Source organism: Belonocnema kinseyi, chromosome 8 (assembly GCF_010883055.1).
Source record: "Belonocnema kinseyi isolate 2016_QV_RU_SX_M_011 chromosome 8, B_treatae_v1, whole genome shotgun sequence".
NCBI lineage: Eukaryota > Metazoa > Arthropoda > Insecta > Hymenoptera > Cynipidae > Belonocnema > Belonocnema kinseyi.
In genome coordinates this window covers 37,871,200-37,893,124 of record NC_046664.1, presented here as the reverse complement: position 1 = coordinate 37,893,124, position 21,925 = coordinate 37,871,200, and the positions used below count along the sequence as shown (strand labels likewise).

Genomic DNA, 21,925 nt, shown 5'->3' with positions numbered 1-21,925 from the left:
TATGATGACATACAAGTCTCGTAGGAAGAAGATTTGATAGAGTTTTAATCGTAAAATATTGATTGAAACATATAAGATTTCTCGACAGATAGTCAGATACAAAATTAAAAGATTCTGAAATATAGAATTTATTAGAATTTCAATTAGAAAATTCGAATGAAAAAGTATAACATTTAATGACAAGTTTTGAGAGATTTGATTCGATTTATATTAAAAAGTGTATTAAAGTGGACAGGAATCACGCGGAAATAATATGAAATTAAATGAAATAGAATTTCCCTAAAAGAAGCGTATTAAATTGGATAGAAATTTGGGATATCACGTTCGATAGGATTAGATTAGATTTCTATTAAAAAGCATGTTGAAATGCACAAGAATTTGGGATAGCGTATTCGATGGGATTGCAGTTGATTTTAATAAATGAAAAGGATAGGATTATATCGGAATTATTAGGAGAGCGTCCTAGTTTGCTTCAACAGAAATCGAAATATTAATTATATTGAACTGTTTTATAGAAATTCATTTCCCTTTGAACAGTAAACCCTGGAAAACATAATGCTAATGAAGGTATTATAAATAGTTATATTTTCAACTAAAAAATAAGCATCTTCTACCAAAAGAGTACAATTTTCAATCAAAAAACATGATTTTTTTGAACAAGAGAGCTACATTTTAAAAATAAAAAGTCAAATGTTTTATAAAAAATTTGACTTGTAACCCGAAAAGATGAATTTTCAACACCAATTTTTCACAAAATATTTTTATTAAAACAAATACTATTTTTTAACCGAATTTCGAACTTCGAACTTCGAACTTCGAAACAAGAGAGAAGAATTTTCAACAAAAAAGTTGAATTTGCAACCTTCAAAGATGAATCTCGAACCAAATGGTCACATTTTTAAACAAAAAACATTAGACTTTAATAAAAAAAATTGCGTTTCAAACCAAATTGTTGAATTTTCAAACCGGAAAGATAAATCCTTCAGAAGAAACTTGAGTCTTTAAACAAAAAAGATGAATTTTTAACCAAAAAAGTGTATTTTTCTGTTGAAAGATGAATTTTCAATTAAAAAGAATGATTTTTCACCCATAAAGACGAAATTTTAATAAGAAGAGTTATATTTTCGAAAAAAAACAATTAAATTTCTATTAAAATAGATGAATTTTTGTACGCAAAAGGAGGAATTCTAATATTCCAATCAAAGAGATGATTTTTTAACAAAAATTATGATCGTCCAACAAAGTGAATTTTTGACAAAGCAGATCATTTTTTACCAAGCAGATGATTCAACAAAGTATGACAAAGTAATATTATATTGTCTTAAACTGTTAAAAAATTAAATACCACTCAAATATTTCGTAACAAAATGGCAATTAGGAAATTGATTGTATTTTTCTAAGTCTTAAATATTGTCATTACTTAATTAGTTAATTCACTTTTTTTAATAGCTAACCAATAGGTAACAATCAAATGTTTTGTATAAGTTTGTATATGTTTTGAATCATCACCAAGATACTGCCGTCTTTATACTTCTAAATGTATGTTTCTGAAATATGAAAATGTTGAAGAATTATTTTCATAAGGTCATAAGATAATAAGATTTCTTCTGGATACACGAGTCGATTTCCTTATTGTTCTTATCCTGCTTTACCACAATCGATCGGAAAGTCATCCGTTACTCGTGGCCAGTACTCTCACTTTTTTGTGAACTCTTTAGAAATTGATCGTATAATCGTTTCAAGGATTTGTCTCGCTTTCATTCGAGTTATCGCTTCTTATCGTTTCCTCTTCCGTAAAAAATAAACCCCCTTTGTAAATTCATTGACACGAGAAAGTTTTCAAAAGGTGACGAAATGAATAAGAGATTTCCACTAAAAAGTACTAACTTTTACGTCGAGAAAAATCAGCACTTTTTCAACTTTATGTAACTGTTTAAAAAAAACAGAGGACGTAAATGAGTCACGGGATCGATCTTTAATTAACGCTCCACCAAATAGGGAAAGATTCGTTTTGCAATTTGAAAGCAGTGCACTTACATGTGGGCGATTTGGGTTGAAATGTCCAACAAAAGTTCTCCGACCGTTGCCAATTCCTCGGGTCTCCATATTTCTGTTTTGGGTTGCGCAATGCCTATAAACGAAAATAAAGCATCGACTTAGTTTTTTGAGGAAAATAATTCTACTTTTTCGGATTTTTGGGATATTCATAAACTACATAACGATTTGAGGGGGAAGGGGAATGCTCCGAAAACTACGGTTAGTAACACGAGGAATGGGGGAGGTTAGCGGAGGTAACATTACCGACATACATAAGGTTTAGTAGGTTTCCTAATGATAAATTTTAACAATGTTTCGAATGTTGCAAAACATTTCAATATGTCAGAGTCTTTCCCCGATTCCCCCTTTTTGCTCTTTTTTAAAGAATTCTTTTTCTCCCTGTTCTCATGAAACTTCCTATGAAACTCCTGTAGAATAATTTGTTAACAATTTAAATCTTGGCAAAGCATGATAAACAAACTAAGCATCCAGTCAAAACCCCGAAAACACCGTAGAATCAAAAGGAGCTTTCAGTTTTTTGATTGGACATTCAGTTTGTTTATTATTAATCACAAAAGTTTCAAACAACTTTAATTTTTCTTCCCCTCAAAATTATATCATAATAATATGTTTTCAAATTCTACTTACGAATTCGTTTCCTGGCTTCGACGTACGCATGATTAATGGCCTCGTAAGTGATACATGACTGGCCACCGACACTCGAAGGGCTATAAAGAAACAAAAAGATGCAAATTAGCACGTGCTATAGAAACCCAACTGTGTGATTATAAAATGCACTCACTTTCGAATCTACTTATTTAGACAGCTAATACGCAAATACATTTTCTCAAACGCGCGAACATATTTATTGGAATATATTTTATATTCTGGTTATATTTTGAAGTCAATTTAATAATTTAGGAGCCTTCAAGTATTACGTAACGCGTCCAGGAACAGGGTCTAAATTTACTTATAATCACTATAGAAAAATCATTAAGTAGGGATAGTGGGGTGGTTAAAAATAACAGGAAAAAGCGTTACGTAATACTTAAAAGAGTACTTAATTTTCATTGATTTTCAAATATAAAACTTTTCAACTAAGCAGTTGCATTTACAATGAACTAGTTGAGAACTTTCAAGGAAAAGATGACAAATTTTTAACCAAATAATTTGAGTTTCAGTCAAATAGTTGAACTTTCAACCTAAAAAGATGAATTTTGAATCAAAAGAGACGAATTTTTAGCCAGATAGTTGAACTTCCAATGCAAAGAGATGAATTTTCAAGAAAATAGTTTAATTTTCAACCAAATTTTTAAGTTTTCAAACAAAAGGATCAGAGAAAAAACTTAAGTTAACTTTTGTTGCATGTAAAATTTCCCGCTGTTAAAGTTTACATGCTATTTGAAGTAAGTATATCCTATGATGGAATAAAAGCTGTCGTCTGCTGCGCTACGGCATCCTTAGCAGCAATAGGAAAACGACAAATTATGAGTGAATTCGAGCTATAAATTGGGACACCAGATTTAAAACGACACTGACAGAACAAAAGTTTTGAAATTTGTTAGAGGTAAGAATTACAACGTTTAAAAATAAAAAATATTTTGGCAAAAGTTTCACCGAGGTTAGGAGAATAATTCTGATATCGTCTACTGCGTGACGCTGAAGTGAGCAAATTTCGGTAAATCATGCAGAATCAGTAACGCGCTCGTTTTCCTAAGTTTAATGCGTACACTTTAACTAAATTTTTTCAAATATTGTGAATACTATAACTTAAATCGAAAACTGTGATTTAAACTTGTGAGGAATTATAGCCTTAAATTGTAACTAAATTTTTTCGTTTTGATTTTAAAGAGGGCTCTCAAGCACCTACGGCTTTGACGATTACATTCTCATTACGAAACTCGCGCTTCGCGCTCGATGATTCCTGTCCACTTCAAAAACTTCATCAAGATAATTTGTAAATCTTTTTAAAATCTACTGAAAATAACGTTTTAAACTCATGGATCTCTTACAAAATCAAAATTGCATATTTTTGAAAATGATTCAACTTTGTGGAAATTTTGTCTAATTAAAAAATTTCATGATAATAGTTTCGAAAAACATTTATTTTACATCTAGTGGAAATTTCGATTGTTATTTCCTAACCTATTAAAAAATTTGTTTTTCCTTTTATAGAAAATTTTTAAAATGTTCAAAGGCATATAACTTTTTAAGGTTTTATCGAATTCAAAAATGTCATTAGAATAATTTGCAAATATTTTTGACGGGTATCCGAAAATTTTACAAAAATTTCTAAAGCTCATAAAAAATTTTTATTCAAATTTTGAAAAAGCTCTAACTTTCTGAATTTTTGTTTGATCGAAAAATTGAACTGACATAGTTTCTAAATATATTTGATATCTAGTTATGAATTTAAATGAAATTCTCTAATCTTTTAGAAAAATATTTATTTTTTATTTTTTTGAAAATTTAAAAAATTTTCCAAAGCACATAACTTTTCTAATTTTCTTCAAAATTAAACATTTTATTTAGATAATTTGCAAGTCTTCTACCTATCTATAAAAAACTTCAACAAAAAATTTCAAATTAAAAAAAATTTTTTTTTCAAATTTTGAATATGCTCTACATTTTTTTATTTTGGTTGGAAATATCCGCTTAACGAACTTAGCCTTCATTTTGGGAAACTTAAGAAGTGTATAAAAGGCTGACTTGATTGGACAAATCCTTCAAAAGTTAGCGTGGCTACGACATTCAGGTAACCCTACATAAAGACATATAGACGTACAGACATGTAGACATACAGACAGACACCGATGAAATTTTATGATTTTCGGATTTTGTGAGTGCCGAAATGTAAAGATCCGTTAAAAACCAGAGATCGAAAATTTGGACGATTACTTAACACTCTCATGAATGAGAATGTAACAATTTGTTCTCACTGATATATTTCCTCCGAAATAAATTAGACTATTGTAGAGGAACTAAAACTTACTTAATACCATTTAGCAAAAAGCGCATAAAAAGCAATTCACAGATGGGAATCCCCGGTTCTCTACAATTTAATGAAGTTAAACGACGATAGATAGCACTAGCGTCGAAATTTTCGCTACATCTCGAATAAAAATGGAGCGATTATAAAGCGAAAGATTAACCAAGCAAGGTTCAAAATCAGAAATTATCTACGATTCATGTTAAGTTTATCCAGCAAGGTTAATTTTTGTTGCGGTGAATCTTTAACCTGGAATCGATGTAAACTTTATCTTTAGTTTTTTCTGTGATGAGTTTTATAAAGGTTAGTCGAATCCTTAACTAGTTTGAACGCGCCTAGGGCGCGCGACTGTTTGTTCTCGCGCTTCGCGCTCGGTAATGTATTTACCTCGCGCTCCGCGTTTGGTCTTTGTATTACCCTCCACATTTGTGCACAGACCACGATGCGAAATTTTCTACATTCTATGTTAAAAACTATTATATCAAATGTCTAATACAATTTTTTTCCTGTGTACCTTGGTCTAGTACTGCTTATTCTGATATTGCAAAATAATGTTCACATTTTATTTTTCCTCATCCTAATAGGGCCCTGCTGTGGTTGTTTAATCATTTTCCCTTTTCTTAAGTGAAGCTGAACACTTTTTTTTTAATTTTTCATTAAAGAAGGTTCTCAAAGTACCTACGGCCTTGACGATTACATTCTAATTACGATAATTGTGCTTCGCGCTTAACAGTTAGGTTGTGCAGGCTCTAATTTTTTTAATTTTGGGATAATCAAAAAATTTGGCTAGAATAGTTTTGAAATATATTTGGTATCTAGTGAAAATTTTGAATGAAATTGTTGGATCTATGTAAAAAAATTAATTTTTCTATTTTTTGAAAATTGTCAAAATTTTGAAAAGTATGTACCTTTTCTAAATTCCATCAAAATTAAAAATTTTATTTGGATAATTTGCAAGTCTTTTACCCATCTATAAGAAACTTTGACAAGAATTTTTATAATATTAAGAGAAAAAAATTGAAAATTTTGAAAATGCTATAATTTTTTAAATTTTGGGCTAATCGAAAAAATCGGCAAGAATAGTTTTAAAATATATTTGGTATCTAGTGAAAATTTTGAATGAGATTTTTGGATCTATAAAAATTTTTTAAAATATTTTTTGAAAATTTTCAAATTTTTGAGAAGTATATAATATTTTGGTTAGAAATATCTGCTTAACGAACTTGGCCTTCATTTTGGGTACCTTCAGATGTGTATCAAATGCGGACTCGATTGGTCAAATCCTTCAAAAGTTAGGGTGGATACAACATTCAGGTAACCATACATCGACATACAGACATACAGACACCGATAAAATTTTATGATTTTCGGATTCTGTGAGTGCCGAAACGTAAAGATCCGTTGACAACCAGAGATCGAAAATTTGGACGATTACATTACATTCTCAGGAATGAGAATGTAAAAATAAAAATTTCAAGTAATATTTGAATTTAAAAAAATTAATTTGCAACCAAGTAGTTGCATTTAAAACCAAGTTAAAGGATACGCAATTGTTTAATGGTTCTAGATTTATTCGTAACTAAACAGTTGAATTTTTATGCCAAAACGATAAATTTTTCATGGGATATTTTCAAAAAAAAGTTAATTCTCTACCAAGAAAGGTGGATTTTTAATAACAACAAAAATACTTTTTTTACCATAAAAGAGGAATTTTAATCTTAAAGTGTCATTTTTGTACCCAAAAAGAAAAATGTGCGACAAAAAAGTTAAATTTTCGACCGAAAAAGATGACTTTAATAAAATATTTGAATTTTCAACCAAACAGTCGAATTTTCTCAAAGGATTTTTACGATTTCAACTAATTTCTAGAAAACTTTAGGGAATAAAATAAATATAGTTTCATGGAATTCCTGCAGATTTTAGGGAATAAGAATAAATTTAAAAACTTTCAAAGGATTTAAAAGATTTTAAGTTTTTTTAAAAAGATTCCAATGAATTTCAAGCGATTTTTGAAATTTCAAAGAATGTCGAAGAATTTTGTAGTTTCCCAAGATTTTAAGGAATTTAAGAGAATTTAACCAATTTTAACTGGTTTCTAGAAAACTTTAGGGAATAAGCGCTTATTTTATTTTTAAGGGAAGTTGAAAGAATTAAAAAAATTGCAAGGTTATTTCTACTGATTATAACAGATTCCAAAGATTTTAATTAATTTTAAAATATGTATACATAAGGTATCAAGGGATTTGAATTCAATTTAAAGTGGTTTTAAGATATCAAGGAATTTCACAGATTTTTGCTGTATGAAGTCGATTTGTTTAGAATCGCTAATTGTGTGTTCTTCCATAGAAAGATTATCAGCGGTCTAAAGTAAATTGTTCCTTTGTAGTTTGTCTACTTTCCACATTAATTTTTGAAAAATATATGAAATTCATTATAGGAAACTCATTACAGATGTCTGCCGCCGTGTTACATGAAAGTTGCTTTCTCCCATTGGTCGATCTCTGTTTTTTATATTACTCAATTTATTTTTCAGATTTTGTCAAAAATATTGCATCCTTTTAATAATTATTTTATAGTTATATTAATTAACAAAAATACATTATCTGTCGTTAAGAAAGTAAAACGCTTTTTATAATACAAAAACATATTTTCGTATCAACTCAATTGAGATTCAGCACGTTTGATATGTCAAAATTTAACGTAAAACCTTCCCAAAAAGTGGGCTTAATAAATATGTCAGTTGTATTGTGAAAGAGGCGTACGTAAAATATTGTTAATAATTTACCATTTTTATGGGCGTTTTCTTTCTCAAAATTAAAACTCTGACTAATAACTTTATTTTTATGGATTTCACTTAAAACCACAAGGTATCACTAATCATTATTCTTACATCTCAAATAACAATAACAATAACACTATTCTTCAACAATTACTGACATGAAAATGAAATTTCATGACAACTATGATTTACGTCTACCCGCAACAATCTTAAACTTTTATCTTGACTAACAAGAATGCGTAAAATATTTCTTCATGCTAAGCATATAACCTTAAATTATTATTTAGAAAATAGAAAAATGCTTTCTTTAAATATTTTTCTTATCAATCATCAATTTTTCTAATATCTTCTTTTTGCACATGAACTACATATATGTAAATAAAATAATTTTATAAGGTTTAGACATGTGCTTTTATGAAAACTGCAACAAGTAGCCTTGTAGCGTCAATATTACTCAGTTGCTCCGTTAAATGAGCATATCGTTTTCATAGCTTCTCACGCCTAAGTGTACAGTAGAAGATAAAATTCCCATGTGAAAATCGAGAGTTCATTAAAACTTCTTCCTTTTGTAGAATAATAAAATAGAATTATATGTTGCATAAACTATATTATGTGAATATACTATTTTTGCTCAATTTTGCACTATTTTACTCTTATACTGAATTACTTTCAGTTGCACTACTTTACGCAATTCGAAATATGTACATTCGTAAGTACTTATTCAGCGAACACCACCATTAGGCGACTAGAAGTTAAGTAAACGAACAAAACCTGTTATCAATTTAATTTATCCTGAAGCTATTCCTATACAATTAAGAGTAGCGCACACGCTGAAAGAATAATTGTGCCGTTGTTAACCCTATTATGAATTCGTTAGTTCACGGATAAATAGGAGTGGCTCTTAATTATTTCAGATATGCATAAAAAACATTGATTAATTTCTTGACAATGCTTTAAGCTTTAATATTCTGTTCCATAACCCGTGCAGAAATTTCGATTTGACCCCGATCGGGGCCAGACCAGTCCAGATCGGGTCTCGATCGAGAATCCTGGTCAGGGCCAGATCGTGGATGAAACACACGCCCAGATCGGGGCCAGGTCGGGACACCCGACCGGTGCCCCATCGGTTCCCGATCGGTACACGATCTGTCTCAATATAATACATTCGTGAATTTCACGAATGGAGATTTAGTATAAGTAAACTCGAAACTATCGAATGGTCCTCTCCTTTCGAAGGCCATCTTAATATTTTTAAATACCAATTAAGTTATTTTAATCTAAAATTAAAGTACCACATGCACGAAAATTAGAGGTTTCAGACTACAAAATTTAATTATACTTTTGAGAAACGTAAGATTATTGTAGATGGTATCAGTTTCCGGAAAAAGGTTAATTTTTTATGAAAAAAATGGATGGTAACCAGAAATATTTAAATTAACAATTTTAATTTCTTGAAAAAGAATTTTGTCTATAAAACTTCTTAACTAATTAGAAAAACTTTCTTCGGAAAAAGATTGCCTACAACTTAACATTTTCGAATGCATCCAAAGAAAATCAGCGGGAAATAACCTATGATTTACGATTGATTAACATTTTACTGTAAAGAAGTTCAATTTTCTGTCAATTGCATTACTTCTTGAGAAATACGAGAAGGTGGTTGTAGATCAGATTTTCGCCAAAAAAATTGAGCTGTCATTTATTCTATCTTTTTATTTTTTCAAGTCTTTTAAGAAGCAATATAGACCAAACAACTTTAAAACAAAAATGAAAAGTTTTGAATTAAATATTTCTGGTTATTTCAAATATTATTTACAAAATATGCTTTTAATTATTTTTTTGTCAATGTTTATAATAAAAAAGAAAAATAACTTTGTTTAGCATTTTAAACTTCGCGCGAAACCAATTAGATGCCGAATGCGACGCATGCGCAGTTGAGTAACTAGCTCTTGTTGGAATCCCTACATAATTGGCATTTTGCATTTTGATTGTACTACTTGACTCTAAAATTCATGTTATGACAATATGTCGAAGTTTCAATAATAGAATCGATTGTATCACATATTTTATTCTCATACTCTTAAAACATTACAATTTTGTGCATACTGCAATCCATTTCTTGTCAATAGATTTGATAATTCTAACTCTACATTAAATCGAACAACTTTGAGTTCATAAATATTAATTGAAAACAAAAGAACTTGATAAATTTCATCATATAATATTATTTGACTCATCTAATGGTAAATATACTGATTTTACCTGAAACAATTCAAGTAATTATTAATGTAGTTGAGGTTAGGTTTCAATGAGCCCGCAGAGTGTAATTACTTACTCTCATCCTCCTCGCGCAGGTTTCGAGATATACTGGCTGGTGTTTGGTGCCTCCGAACACGTGGCTTACTCGCATTATGCGTTTTTAAACATTGATAGAATTATTATAAACTAGTAGTATGTATACAAATTTCATTGCACTGTCAGAAAACATCAAGCAGCACTAGTTCTGCGAGCGCATAGAGAAGGCGTTTCAGTAGGAAATCGGTCTGGCCCGTTCGGGCCCAGGTATGGACCACAGAGTTCTACCAATCAGGGCCAGATCGGAAAATCCTAAAAAGTAACGTAGCCCGAAATCAAGAAAAAATTTCATTTGCATTTTGCAACCAAGAAGAGTGACGCTTTGACAGAGAGTTCAATCACCATATTGCAGTCTAAGATTTTCACCTATCACACTACAGTCAATGAGTTAATTTTATAAATTGATTACCAACTATAATTATAAGATTTTACGAATTCAGTTTTGATGAGATATAAATGAAAATAATTCGATCTTTCCCAAATTATAAGATGGCATTTAGTGGTTTCAAAGAGACTTTACCGTCCATGTATCAGTATAAAATGTTTATGTATATTAAACAGAAGACAATTAGCACTCAATCCTAAATATCATGTTAATAATTTAATACTAACTGCAATTAAAAATTTTTATTAACTCAGTGTTGTTGCAGGGTGTTTAATTATATTCTGGAAAAAACCTGATAGTTTGAAGTTTTTTTTAGGTATCTCAGATTTTTCCGTGTATCATTTTTCATAGTATTAGGCCATTAAAGTATTTCGCATAGTTTAAAACAATCGACACGGAATACGTATACAACTTCTCGAGTTTATTAAAAATAATATTTTGTTCAGTTTTTATAAATATCCAAATGCGTTAAAATAGTACTATTCATTCGTAAATTAATTACCTGTTTTCGTTTTTCAAAGTAGCTATGTTAAAGAATAAAAAAACTTCTAAACCCCCAAATGCTAGAACCGGTCCCAAAAAACCGGCCGTTTTTTCAGCAAAGTGTTTTTTTTCAAAAAGTTTTGTCACTTTTTGCATTACATTTATCATACGTAATTGATTTCTATATCTATTCTCACAAATTCATTTTCGCGAGACTGCAGCTACAATTTAAAAAATGGAGTTAAGTCTATTTAAATTGGAGAAATTTTCTATGATTTAGAAAACTCTAATCAATTATGTTACAAGATATTCATAAATATATTATCACAACCGATAAATAAATAATACTAAAAAGACGATTAAGCATTTTTGGAAATTGCTAAAATAAGATATGATTTTTTTTTACCAAAGACTGGAATTTCAAATAAAAAAAGTCAATTTTGAACAAAACACATAAAATTTCAACCAAATAGTTGAATTTTTAAGAAACAAATAAAGTTTCATATTAATGCTTGAATTTTAAACTAAAATTATGTATCTTTGATTGGAGTATTGAAATTTTTAACTAAACAGATCAATTTTCTACCAGGAAGTTTAATTTTTTTTGCCAAAAGGATGAATTTTCAACCAAACATTCAATTTTCATATAAAAAATAATATTTTTCAACCTAATAGTTTCAGAAGAATTTTCAACTAAAATGATTAATTTTCTACGAAAAAGGACGAATTTCCAACAAAATACATGACTTTACAACTGTCAAAAAATCTTTAACCAAAAATTGAATATTTAAATTTTGAAATAAAAAATTGTGCTAAATCAAAGAAATGAATTTTTAACCAAAGTGATGAAATATTTGACATATTAGTTACATTTTAGTTTGAGAAATCATTTTTAAATAAAGAAACCGAATTTTCAACAAATTTGTTGAAGTTTCAACTAGAATACTTAAATTTTCAACCAATAAAATTAAGTTGCCAACAAAAAGGAGGGAGCTTCAACAAAATACAAGAATTACTAACTAAAAAAGAAAAATTTTTAACAAAAAATTGTATAGATAAATTTACAAATAAAATAATGGTCTTCAAATAAAAAGATGAATTTCCAACCTAAGTTGTTGAATATTCAACTGCAACAGTTAATTTTCAATTGACACAAATAATTTTCAAACAAAAATCATGAATTAGAAATTAATTGTAATATTCGGCAATTAGGGATTAGAGTTCGATTCGAGATGCTTGCGAATTCTTTGCGAATACTTTATTTTAGCGTTATATTGAATATATAAGTTAAGAACTGCCAGTACGTTAAATAATTATAACTTTTTTATGATATAAAGGTATTTTATTAATTAAAAATTTCCGTGTAGTTTGGCCTACAGTTTTTAACATCAGGCTTCTAAAAGAAAAGGAAATATTGCTTCTTAATTTATTTATTATTTACTAAGGATCATTCACAAACTACGAAACACGTTTTTTTTTCCATATCGCTGTATCACTGTTCCCTTGACGGAAATTATATTCACATCTTTATTTAAACAAAAGAAAAACGTGTTACAGTTTGTGAATGATCCTCTATCCATATATTATTCACAATTTATTTATTATACATTATTTACTATTTATATAGTTAATATTTATTTATTTTTATTTACTTATTTATATTTATTGCTATTTTATTTACCTTCGACTGGAGTACTTGGATAGAGTCTAGACGGTCTAGTCTGGGTCTTCCGTTTTGATTTTCCCTTGCTTTTTCTAACTATTATTTTGACTTTTCTATTTTTATCCTTATTATAATTGTCGCATCTATTACTCTCGTCATTCCTAAGACCTGTAATATTTAACTTTCCTAAATACGCTTGCTTCTTCTCGTTAATGGCTATGTAGATTTCATTGATGCACTGAGCATCACCAGTTATTTTTTCTACAACCGCAGTACCACACATTTCAGTTGCACTCCGAACAATGATTGCCTATCTGGTTTCTACAAATTTTCTATTCTGATTCGCGCCTGCTTCGTCTTTTTTAGTTTTTTTCTCATCCAACCTTGACCTTGGTTTATTTTTAAAATTAATTTGGTAAAGATTCATTTCACATTCAGAATCTTGCGTAAGTTGTGTGTCCCTTATTAGCCCTTTCACCCACACATTAGCTACGAGAAAGTCAATCATATTATGATTTTTATCTCTGCACCAAGTATGTATGTATAAATAGTTTATCATTTTATACTTAAACCAAGTATTTTTAATAAGCGAGTCGTTTTCTAATCATACTCTGTAGCCAATCTTCTTTGCCTTGCACTCCAGCCTATCAATTCATATCCAAGATTAGAATGATTCTTTCTCCAGTATCACAAGTATCTACAATATTATTTAGCGAGTTCCAGAATATATCTTTTAATTCAATACTTGCACCATAAACTGTAGCGCAGCTTTCTAAAATAAATAGTCTTCTAATACCCAATTTTATTTTAACCCACAAAAATATGAACGATACTCATTGATCACCTTGGCATGCCGTTTTGCTTTTTTATTCATAATCAAACCGACTCTCTGGCTACTATGTGATTCACTATATAATCTCGACTCTTAACCACAGTTGCATCCTTTTTTATTTATTTCAGGTAGACATAATATTCCAATGACTATATCAATAACTAAAAATCTGTGAATGAGCCTTGGTTTTACTACCTTAAAAAACAAATGTCGATAGAGTTCATGGTAGACACATTTTGCTGCATGAAATTCGACAAAACACTTTCTGGAAGGCGGCTTGATCTGCAGCCTGATAATTTGCAAACACTGCTCAATGAAGATGACACCCAATCTAGTGTAAAACTAGCTAAACGCTTACAAGTTGATCATACAACTGTTCTGCAACGACCATCATGATATCAATAAATATTTATTGTGTAAAAACGCCAAAAACGTTTGCACGCCTCTAATATATTTAAGTTCCTTGAGCTCTTTGTATCCCGTAATTGTTTTTCATTAAGATCATTTATACCTCTAGCATTCCACTCACATAGTCTTCAGTTATCGTCTGGAAATTTTTGGAGGGCATGCCTTTCATCAGTCAAAGTTTCAATGTAATCCGAGACTACGCTATGTCCGTCAGAAGTAACTAATTCGTCATAAGCTGGTCAGTCCAGTTATAAGGTCAGTCCCAGCAGACTTCGGTTATTCGATGGGACGTATAGGAACGAAGCTAGGGCCGAGAGAATCATGATTGATTTATGTTGCATACTGAGGAGGGCATTATTCTTTAGCAGTTTAGCAATAAATGAAAATTATCATGGCAGTTTATGCAGAGATGAGTAATTTCATCAAATTACTATTACTTTTGAGAAAAAGGAATAGTGAAGAATAATATCTTAAATAAACAGAACGTTAGTTTCAAACGGAAAATTGTAATTTTTTTAACAGTCAGTCATGTTTAGGAAAAACATCCATCCATAGTTTTACCCAAGTTATAAGTATCATTTTTTGTTTAAACTCGCGACTAACACTTTTTTTCAATTGAAGGAAATTTCTCGTACGTAAAAATATTTGAAAATAATAGCGCAACAACGATTTAATTATGACTTGTTACAGGGGTAAGGGGGGGGGGCAAGGAGTAAAAAATTTGAAAAAAAAACGTGTTACGCAATTTACGAATGAACCCTAACTATAACAGTAACTAATTCCTTTTTTGATCATTTTTCCCACCACCGATAATAGCATTGTTTCGATGTCGTTAAATGTAAAAGGTTTGTTTCTAAAAGAATTCTATAGACGTGTAGTTAGTTGACGCGTAATACATACTTTTACGCGTTGGAGTACTTTTACGTGTACCTTAGGGAGGACAAGAGCCGCACTTACATCGCCTATACTCGGAATAATTCAATCATGTAAATACTTTCTAACCATTTTAGATCGCTATCCTCAGGTGGAGACATTTCAACCTAAATCAAAAACAGAATTGAAATACTTTCAGCAATGCAGACTACAGAGTGAGACACGCAATAGAAATTGGGTCGCGGCACAGTATGGTCCTTCCTTATTTAGTCAAGGAAATACAGAAACATGCTTTCCTGGAAAATCACGAGACTAAGTCACGCATACTTTTCTGAAGTTTCAAGTCCGTGTTGTCACTACCTTAAATATAGAGTAACATTGCAAGAAAAAAACTGGTGACTGACCGAGTGCATTGAATTACGTGGAATAAAACGTGCGCGTTTACCGTTGCAGTGAGAAATCGCAGGAGGCACGTGGTTTGTGCTCATCTAATATACAGACACAAGACGCAGAATTACGCAAACGGTGTCAGCATTACCTTTTCATTTCATAACGCTCTCTTCCTAGAAAGGGTGAATAACTGTAACGGTTTGAACGTCACTCTTCCGCGATTTTGCAATCGCATATTATTCCGCAAAATGCAGATGTGTTTACATCTCGGAACATCAGTTTGGATTCTTATGCACACCAAACAGATATTTTCTTCATTCAGACATTTAATTGATTTCAGACAAAATTGTAGTTAAATGAACAAAGTTTTCGTTCAGTTAGTAGAATTCGTTTGCTTCAAGCGATCGAAGTTTTAGGTTGAATTGTTTCGTTGATTTTATAAAATGTTTTATTGAGTCATCACAATTTATTTAGTTGGATCTATCAAATAATTTAAGAGACCCTTCTACTACAATCAAGTAAAATATTTGGCTGATTTAATCAAAATATTGGTAAAAAACATCTTACAAATGACGGACATAGAAATTTAATTTGTTCGTATCTCGATAATCCTTATCAAGATAAGTGATCCGAAAACAGAATCGATTGGGATTAAGTAATTACGTGAAAAATGCGCAGCATTACTTAAATCTGCATGATTACTTATGATCATATGATTCTGTTTTTGATAAAACTATAGAAAGATTTTTTGAATCAAATAATCAAAGATCATGTGCAATTTATTTGCAAATGGTTTGTCACAGAATTGTCTTCTGTGATATTTAGCATTTAAATAAACTACTCAATAATTTACCCAAAATAACACAATTATTCCACGATTAAAACTAAAAGTCTTAGTCAAATCAACTGAAATATTCTCTTGGATCAAGAAACAAATTTTCTTGAGTCAAAAAAAAATATTGTTTTTCTAATTTTATGTAATATTTTATACTATGTACGTTCAATACATATTTAGCCGAGAAGTTTAGCCATTATTGCAATCTGGCGTACACCCAAAGAGAAACAGGTTTGTTTCTTTCAAACAACAAAATTTGATTTAATGCAATTTTAAATCTATTAAAATTTCTGGAAATTAAAATAAATTCCTTGAGGTTCCTTAAACTATTGTAAAATCTGTTGAAAAATTGAGATTATCTCTGATATTTTACATGGTACTTTCTTCAAACTTTTTACATCTTTTAAGATCTTTTGAAATTTTACCCAAAATCTTTCTAATTCCTATAAATCTTTTGAAACACCTTTAAGATCTCATGAAATCCCTAACGAGTTTTTGAAATCTTATTGTTAAATTCCGTAAACATTTTATAATTATCTGAATTACTTTCTCACCCTTTGCCACGTACCTTCAAATCTCTTGAAATCTGTTAAATTACTTTCAAATCAATGGAAATCTCTATAATCTTTTAAAATACCTTGAAATCTGATCTACGGTGATATTAATTGATATTTTCTTTATACTTATTTAGTAAAAATATGAAACTAGAACAATTTGTCCAAAATTCGATTTTACGTCTAATAACTGAAAAATTCACACAAAAGCATTCAATATTGCATAATGCTCTGTTATACGCATTACGAAATGAAGAGTCCTCAAATGCAATTATTCTAAATTCAAGAATTTTAAGTTGTAAATAGTAAAAATTGAAAAAATTTTATTTATAAATTCTCAAAATTGTACTATTACGAGAAAACGTTCAAAATGTTATACCATTACCATATAGATCTTGAAAATTGAATAATTTGCAGTTTTGTATTTTCAAAATTGAAAAATTGTCAATTTTAACTTTTATAAATTCTATAACTTTGAATTTTGAATCTTTAAAATAAAAAAGTTTTCAATTCTAACACTCAAAAGCTAATTTAAATTAAAATAAAATAAAATTATATCTTCCGTTTTTAAAATAGTTTAAATATTTTTTCTACCTATATTTTGCAATCTATTTTTATTAAGTCCACTCGCGTATCCTGTCATAAAAATAAACAATTAAAAAAATAAAAGACAAATAACACGACTGAATTAATTAAGATTAAAAGTGACTATTAATTAAAGCTATGATAATCTAAAATTCCAGTCAATATTCTCTAAGAAAGTAATATTATTTAATTACAGATAAGATTGCAAATTGAATAAAATTAAAGTCCAATGAACAACCAATTACTCCCTAGAAAAAACTTCGATCAAGTACTGAATAGTACATTATTTTAAACGTGACTGAAAATTTCAGCGCAACTAAGTTTGATAATAGAGATCAATTTAATTGTATAATGTTCTATTTAAAGTTAGACTTTTATATGTCGGTGAAACACAAGAGAGACTGCATTTAAGAGCATTATCCTTCATTTAAACAACCGATCCTGTCATCATTTTTGAATCATGCTCAGTAATTGTCAGATATTTCACTTTTGCTCATATTCTCATTCAACTGAAGCCTTTATTATTGTTATTATTATTTGTAGTCATTACTCTTTCGTACTAACGTTTGTAATACTCAAGAATTCGAACCCCTTATTTACTCCCTCGATAGCGAATTGCGCCTTTTAGAATTAATAACATTTATAATCTATCGCGTGATCACTTAACAATAAATGTACCGGTGTAATGTACCCAGAAGATTCTATTGACCCAGAAATATAATCTTTCTCCATAAAATAAAGGAGAGTTTTATTTTTTTTGTACTCTGGAATAAGAGACGAAAATATGTAACACTTTCTCCTACGTTTCAAGTGATTTTTATAGTATTTTTATTTGCTAGTAGCATCGCTAGAATTGCAAATGTGTCTCAACTGCCTGTATTTGAAATATAACAAAATTTTGCTGCCGGAAGTAAAACAGAGATGTTATATATATCATTTTCTTCAGTTCAATTTTTATAAGAATAAAATTTTAAATTCAAAGCTCATTTTAACTGCTAAGTATTTGTTTGCATAAATGTGGATATGGATTTTAATTTTCTTTTCCGGTATATCGTAAGTTAACTATAAATTTCTTTTACGGCAGGATTCTAAAGAATTTCAAAGAATTCATATAGCGAATTTTAAAGAGTTCTATATTAATTCCAGAAAGTTTAAAAATTCATCGTTGTTATTCGAATTGGTTGGGGCAATTCAAGACATAACATATAAAACTATATATAAATGACCAAATTTAGTCTAATTCTTATTTATTGCCGAATTTTTTACTTTTTGCCAATGAAATCACCTTTTTACAGTTGGACAAATAATTCATCTCAGATTTCTGACATCATGTTTTTCGTGTTTCATCTGTTTTGGCATACCGGAAATTTCTTTTTTTTTCAAATTGCAAACTTGTTCATTAAGGTGATAAAGAAAGACTTTCGAATCTGAGCAAGCACACTATAGCATAAGCTGTAGCTTTTTAGTTAATTATTTTTTAACCCGAAATTGGATATGATTTAGAGAGGTCTATAAATTGAGTTTTGTCTTTTTTTTAAAGATATGTTGCAGTTTTTATGCTCTCAATGTCTTCATAATATGTACATTTATTAAATTTGTATTCATATAAAATTATCCCCATTTGAAATTACTACTATTGTATAAAATTTAATTAAAATTTTTCAACTAATTTTGAAATAAATATACTAAGAAATGAAAACTTGTATATAATGTTTATATAAAATTGAGTACATTCTTACTGGTATGTGAAACTCAGAGATTTTCTTGCTATATCTCTGTCAAAATATTGGCGATTTCACTAAATTACATAATACATTGTTGAAATCATGGAAATTTTTAGATGATGTGTTATCGGGAATCGCTTCTTTTTAATTGTAAAAATGAATAATTATTATGGCTTTTATGCATTTTGTTGTACAATGACGATTTTCTATTAAATTGTGTTATACATTCCATACTTTCTCTGAATTTAAACAATTTTCTTTTTAAAAGCATCGATAAAAGAAAATCCAACTTAATCATAAATAATTATACTACAATCAATTTTTTCTATTCTTCCATAGTGGTAATCATGCAAAAAATAAAGTAGCAAAAGCAAAACTTCCTGTTGAAAAATGATAGCAACACTAAAGTTTAAACACTGTTTAAGAAACTTTACTTTTGATGTAACTTTTAAAAGATATTGCATGATCAAAGCAGTGTACAAAAAAAGCCTTTCAACATCCCCATAAATATTTGAATATATAATCGAGTATGATGCAACTATGCAAATGTATTTTAGCACACAGAAAAAATTAAGTTTCATTTTTAACAAAGACAAAGCAACTCAACTGTTTTTCAATTTCGAAATTAATCAAGAGAGTGAACGTGAATGAAATTTAAAATGAGTTGATAAGAAACATGACTTAAGACAAAATTGAATCCCTACATTTCTCTGCGTTTTATTTTAATTAAAATGTGTTGTTTGTCATTAAGTATTCATAAATTAATAGATATACTTACAAGCTACCACGTAGTAAATTGAAGGTATAATCGAAGGAGCTGGTTCTTCCAGGACCGTTAAGGACCAAAGCACAATCATCTCCTCCTCTAGCAAAAATTTCAACTGGCTGATATTGTAATCCAATACTGCCTCCTAGCAGCAGTAAAAAGAAAAACCCGGACCATGACGTCCGAGATAGGATGGACCTGTAATTATACAAGAAAATAATATAGAAGCCTATATTTAACCTTCTTGCAGTGTTTATTGTCAACAGAAACACAGATCTTAATCAACAATTATTATACAATTAGGAAAGTCAAGAGTAAAAGAGACAGGAAGGAGACCTAGAAAGTAATATAATACTGAGCCAGCACATTTATTCTGCACTGGAACGTTACACTTTCTATTAATTTTTTGCTACTCGAAGTAGCTCACTAAATTATGAAATAATAGCACTAGATGAACAATCATAAGTTCAAGTTCAAATAAACCAAAAATACAAAAAACGAGGACCCAATCGACAAAAAATGTATAATGAAAAAAAAATAGATATTTGGATTTCATATCTAGATTTTTAACTATAAGACAATGATCTAAATATTTAGGTGTACTATCTTGGTATTAAAAATTAATATCCAGATAATATAGCTTAATATCTCAATGTTTTTATAATCATAGTTATTAATACCTGCATATTAAATTTTAAGATCAAAATAATCTAGTTTAATATCTAGATCGTTGTCCTATAGTTAAAAAACCAGATTTTAAATCATAATGTCCATTTTTCTCCGTGGAAGATTCAAATAAAATTAGTGTACATTTATTCCAATTCACGTATACTTTTTGTTAACTTCTACCCAACTTAATTTTTAATAGTTCAAAGAACAGACAGAGTTGATTGCTATAGAAAGACCAACATATTCTTTTCCCTTGAAATATTTTTTGTCAACAAACACGTTTTGTAGAATCACCAATAATTTCGTCAAAACAATAAAAAATCAGATTTTCTTGATTCCGACAAATTTTTTCTGCTTTAAGATATTAAATCATTTTTTTTGTGCCAACCAAACATTTTTCTTATTTTGATTTTGTGACAACTAGTGATAGATTAGTGCAGAAGGTGATGTCAGACAAGGAACAGCTAAGGGTTTATATCAATTTTTTTAAATGCTTTAAAAATTAAAGGCTGTGATTAAATTTTACAAGCATCTAAAACATCAAAATTTAGACTTCATACTCTTTCCTTCATTTCGCTAATTTACCCGTGTTTTTAGGTATTCGGAATTTTCCCCTGTTTTCAAGAAACTTTTCCTTTTGCCCGTTTTTTTCACTGATACTTACGCCATGCGATTCCTACTATACCAACATTTTTTCGCAAACAATTAAAATGCATGTTCATGCGAATAATATATCAAATTTTCTATTTAGGCAATTAAAATAAAAGGCACTAAAGAATTTTGGTATAATTCTGAATACAGTGAATCCTACAGATAGGGTCCCCCTGATAGAGTTCTTCGGAGAACTGACGTCGCGCCGCAAGTGGGAATAAGAGAGCTGCGCGGGGTGAGTGGCGCGGTGGTCGCTCAGACAAGAACAAACAAAAGCGTTTTCTACGAAACGGCCCTCTGCCACTGTAATTCCCCCCCAAGGTCAGCACCAAAATAGGCCACAGAGTTTCACTGTATTTAAAATTACTACCATATTTTTAGAAACAAGTTTTTATTTTTTGTTTTTAAATTCTAAAAACTTAGCAGTACAAAAACGTTCTCTCGTGCCTTTTATTTAATTTCTAAGATGGGAAAATCTATATCTCAATTCCTGTTAAAGTAAGTTGTTGCGAAAAAATGTAGGTATATAAGTAATCGTATTACGAAAGTAAAAATCACATGACCTTAAATGCAGACTGAATTACTAGAACCCAACAAGAAAATTCAAATATTTTTCGATTGAGCCATCTTTTTTTTAATTGAAAAGACAACTTCTGTATTTATTATTCAAACCCCGTCTCTCTTTGGTTAATGATTGTACTATTTGGATAAAGATTTAACTTTTATGCTGAAAATTAATTTTTTTACTGCTAATTTAACTTTTCAATTTTTTGCTAAAAATTGATTGTTTTTAGTTTAAAATTCAACCATTCAGATGAAAATTAATTTCTTGGTTTTAAAGTAACTTTTCGGTTGAAAAATTGTCTTTTTATTTTGAAAATTCATCTATTCTCGTAGAAATCTGATGTTTTTTGGAAAAAATGCAAATTTTTGGTTCTAAATCAATCTTT

The 21,925-nt window shown here is 29.5% G+C and overlaps 1 protein-coding gene across 1 annotated transcript in view; it reads right to left on the bottom strand.

Annotated features, from left to right (window-relative positions):
• Positions 1-21,925, bottom strand: part of LOC117178446 (peroxidase) — a 111,180-nt gene that overhangs the window by 33,562 nt on the left and 55,693 nt on the right. The window contains exons 2-4 of the mRNA XM_033369872.1: positions 19,668-19,884; positions 2,686-2,765; positions 2,038-2,131 (exon numbers count right to left, since the gene is read on the bottom strand). Coding sequence (XP_033225763.1) covers positions 2,038-2,131; positions 2,686-2,765; positions 19,668-19,884 — 391 coding nt within the window. The remainder of the gene's footprint in view (positions 1-2,037; positions 2,132-2,685; positions 2,766-19,667; positions 19,885-21,925) is intronic.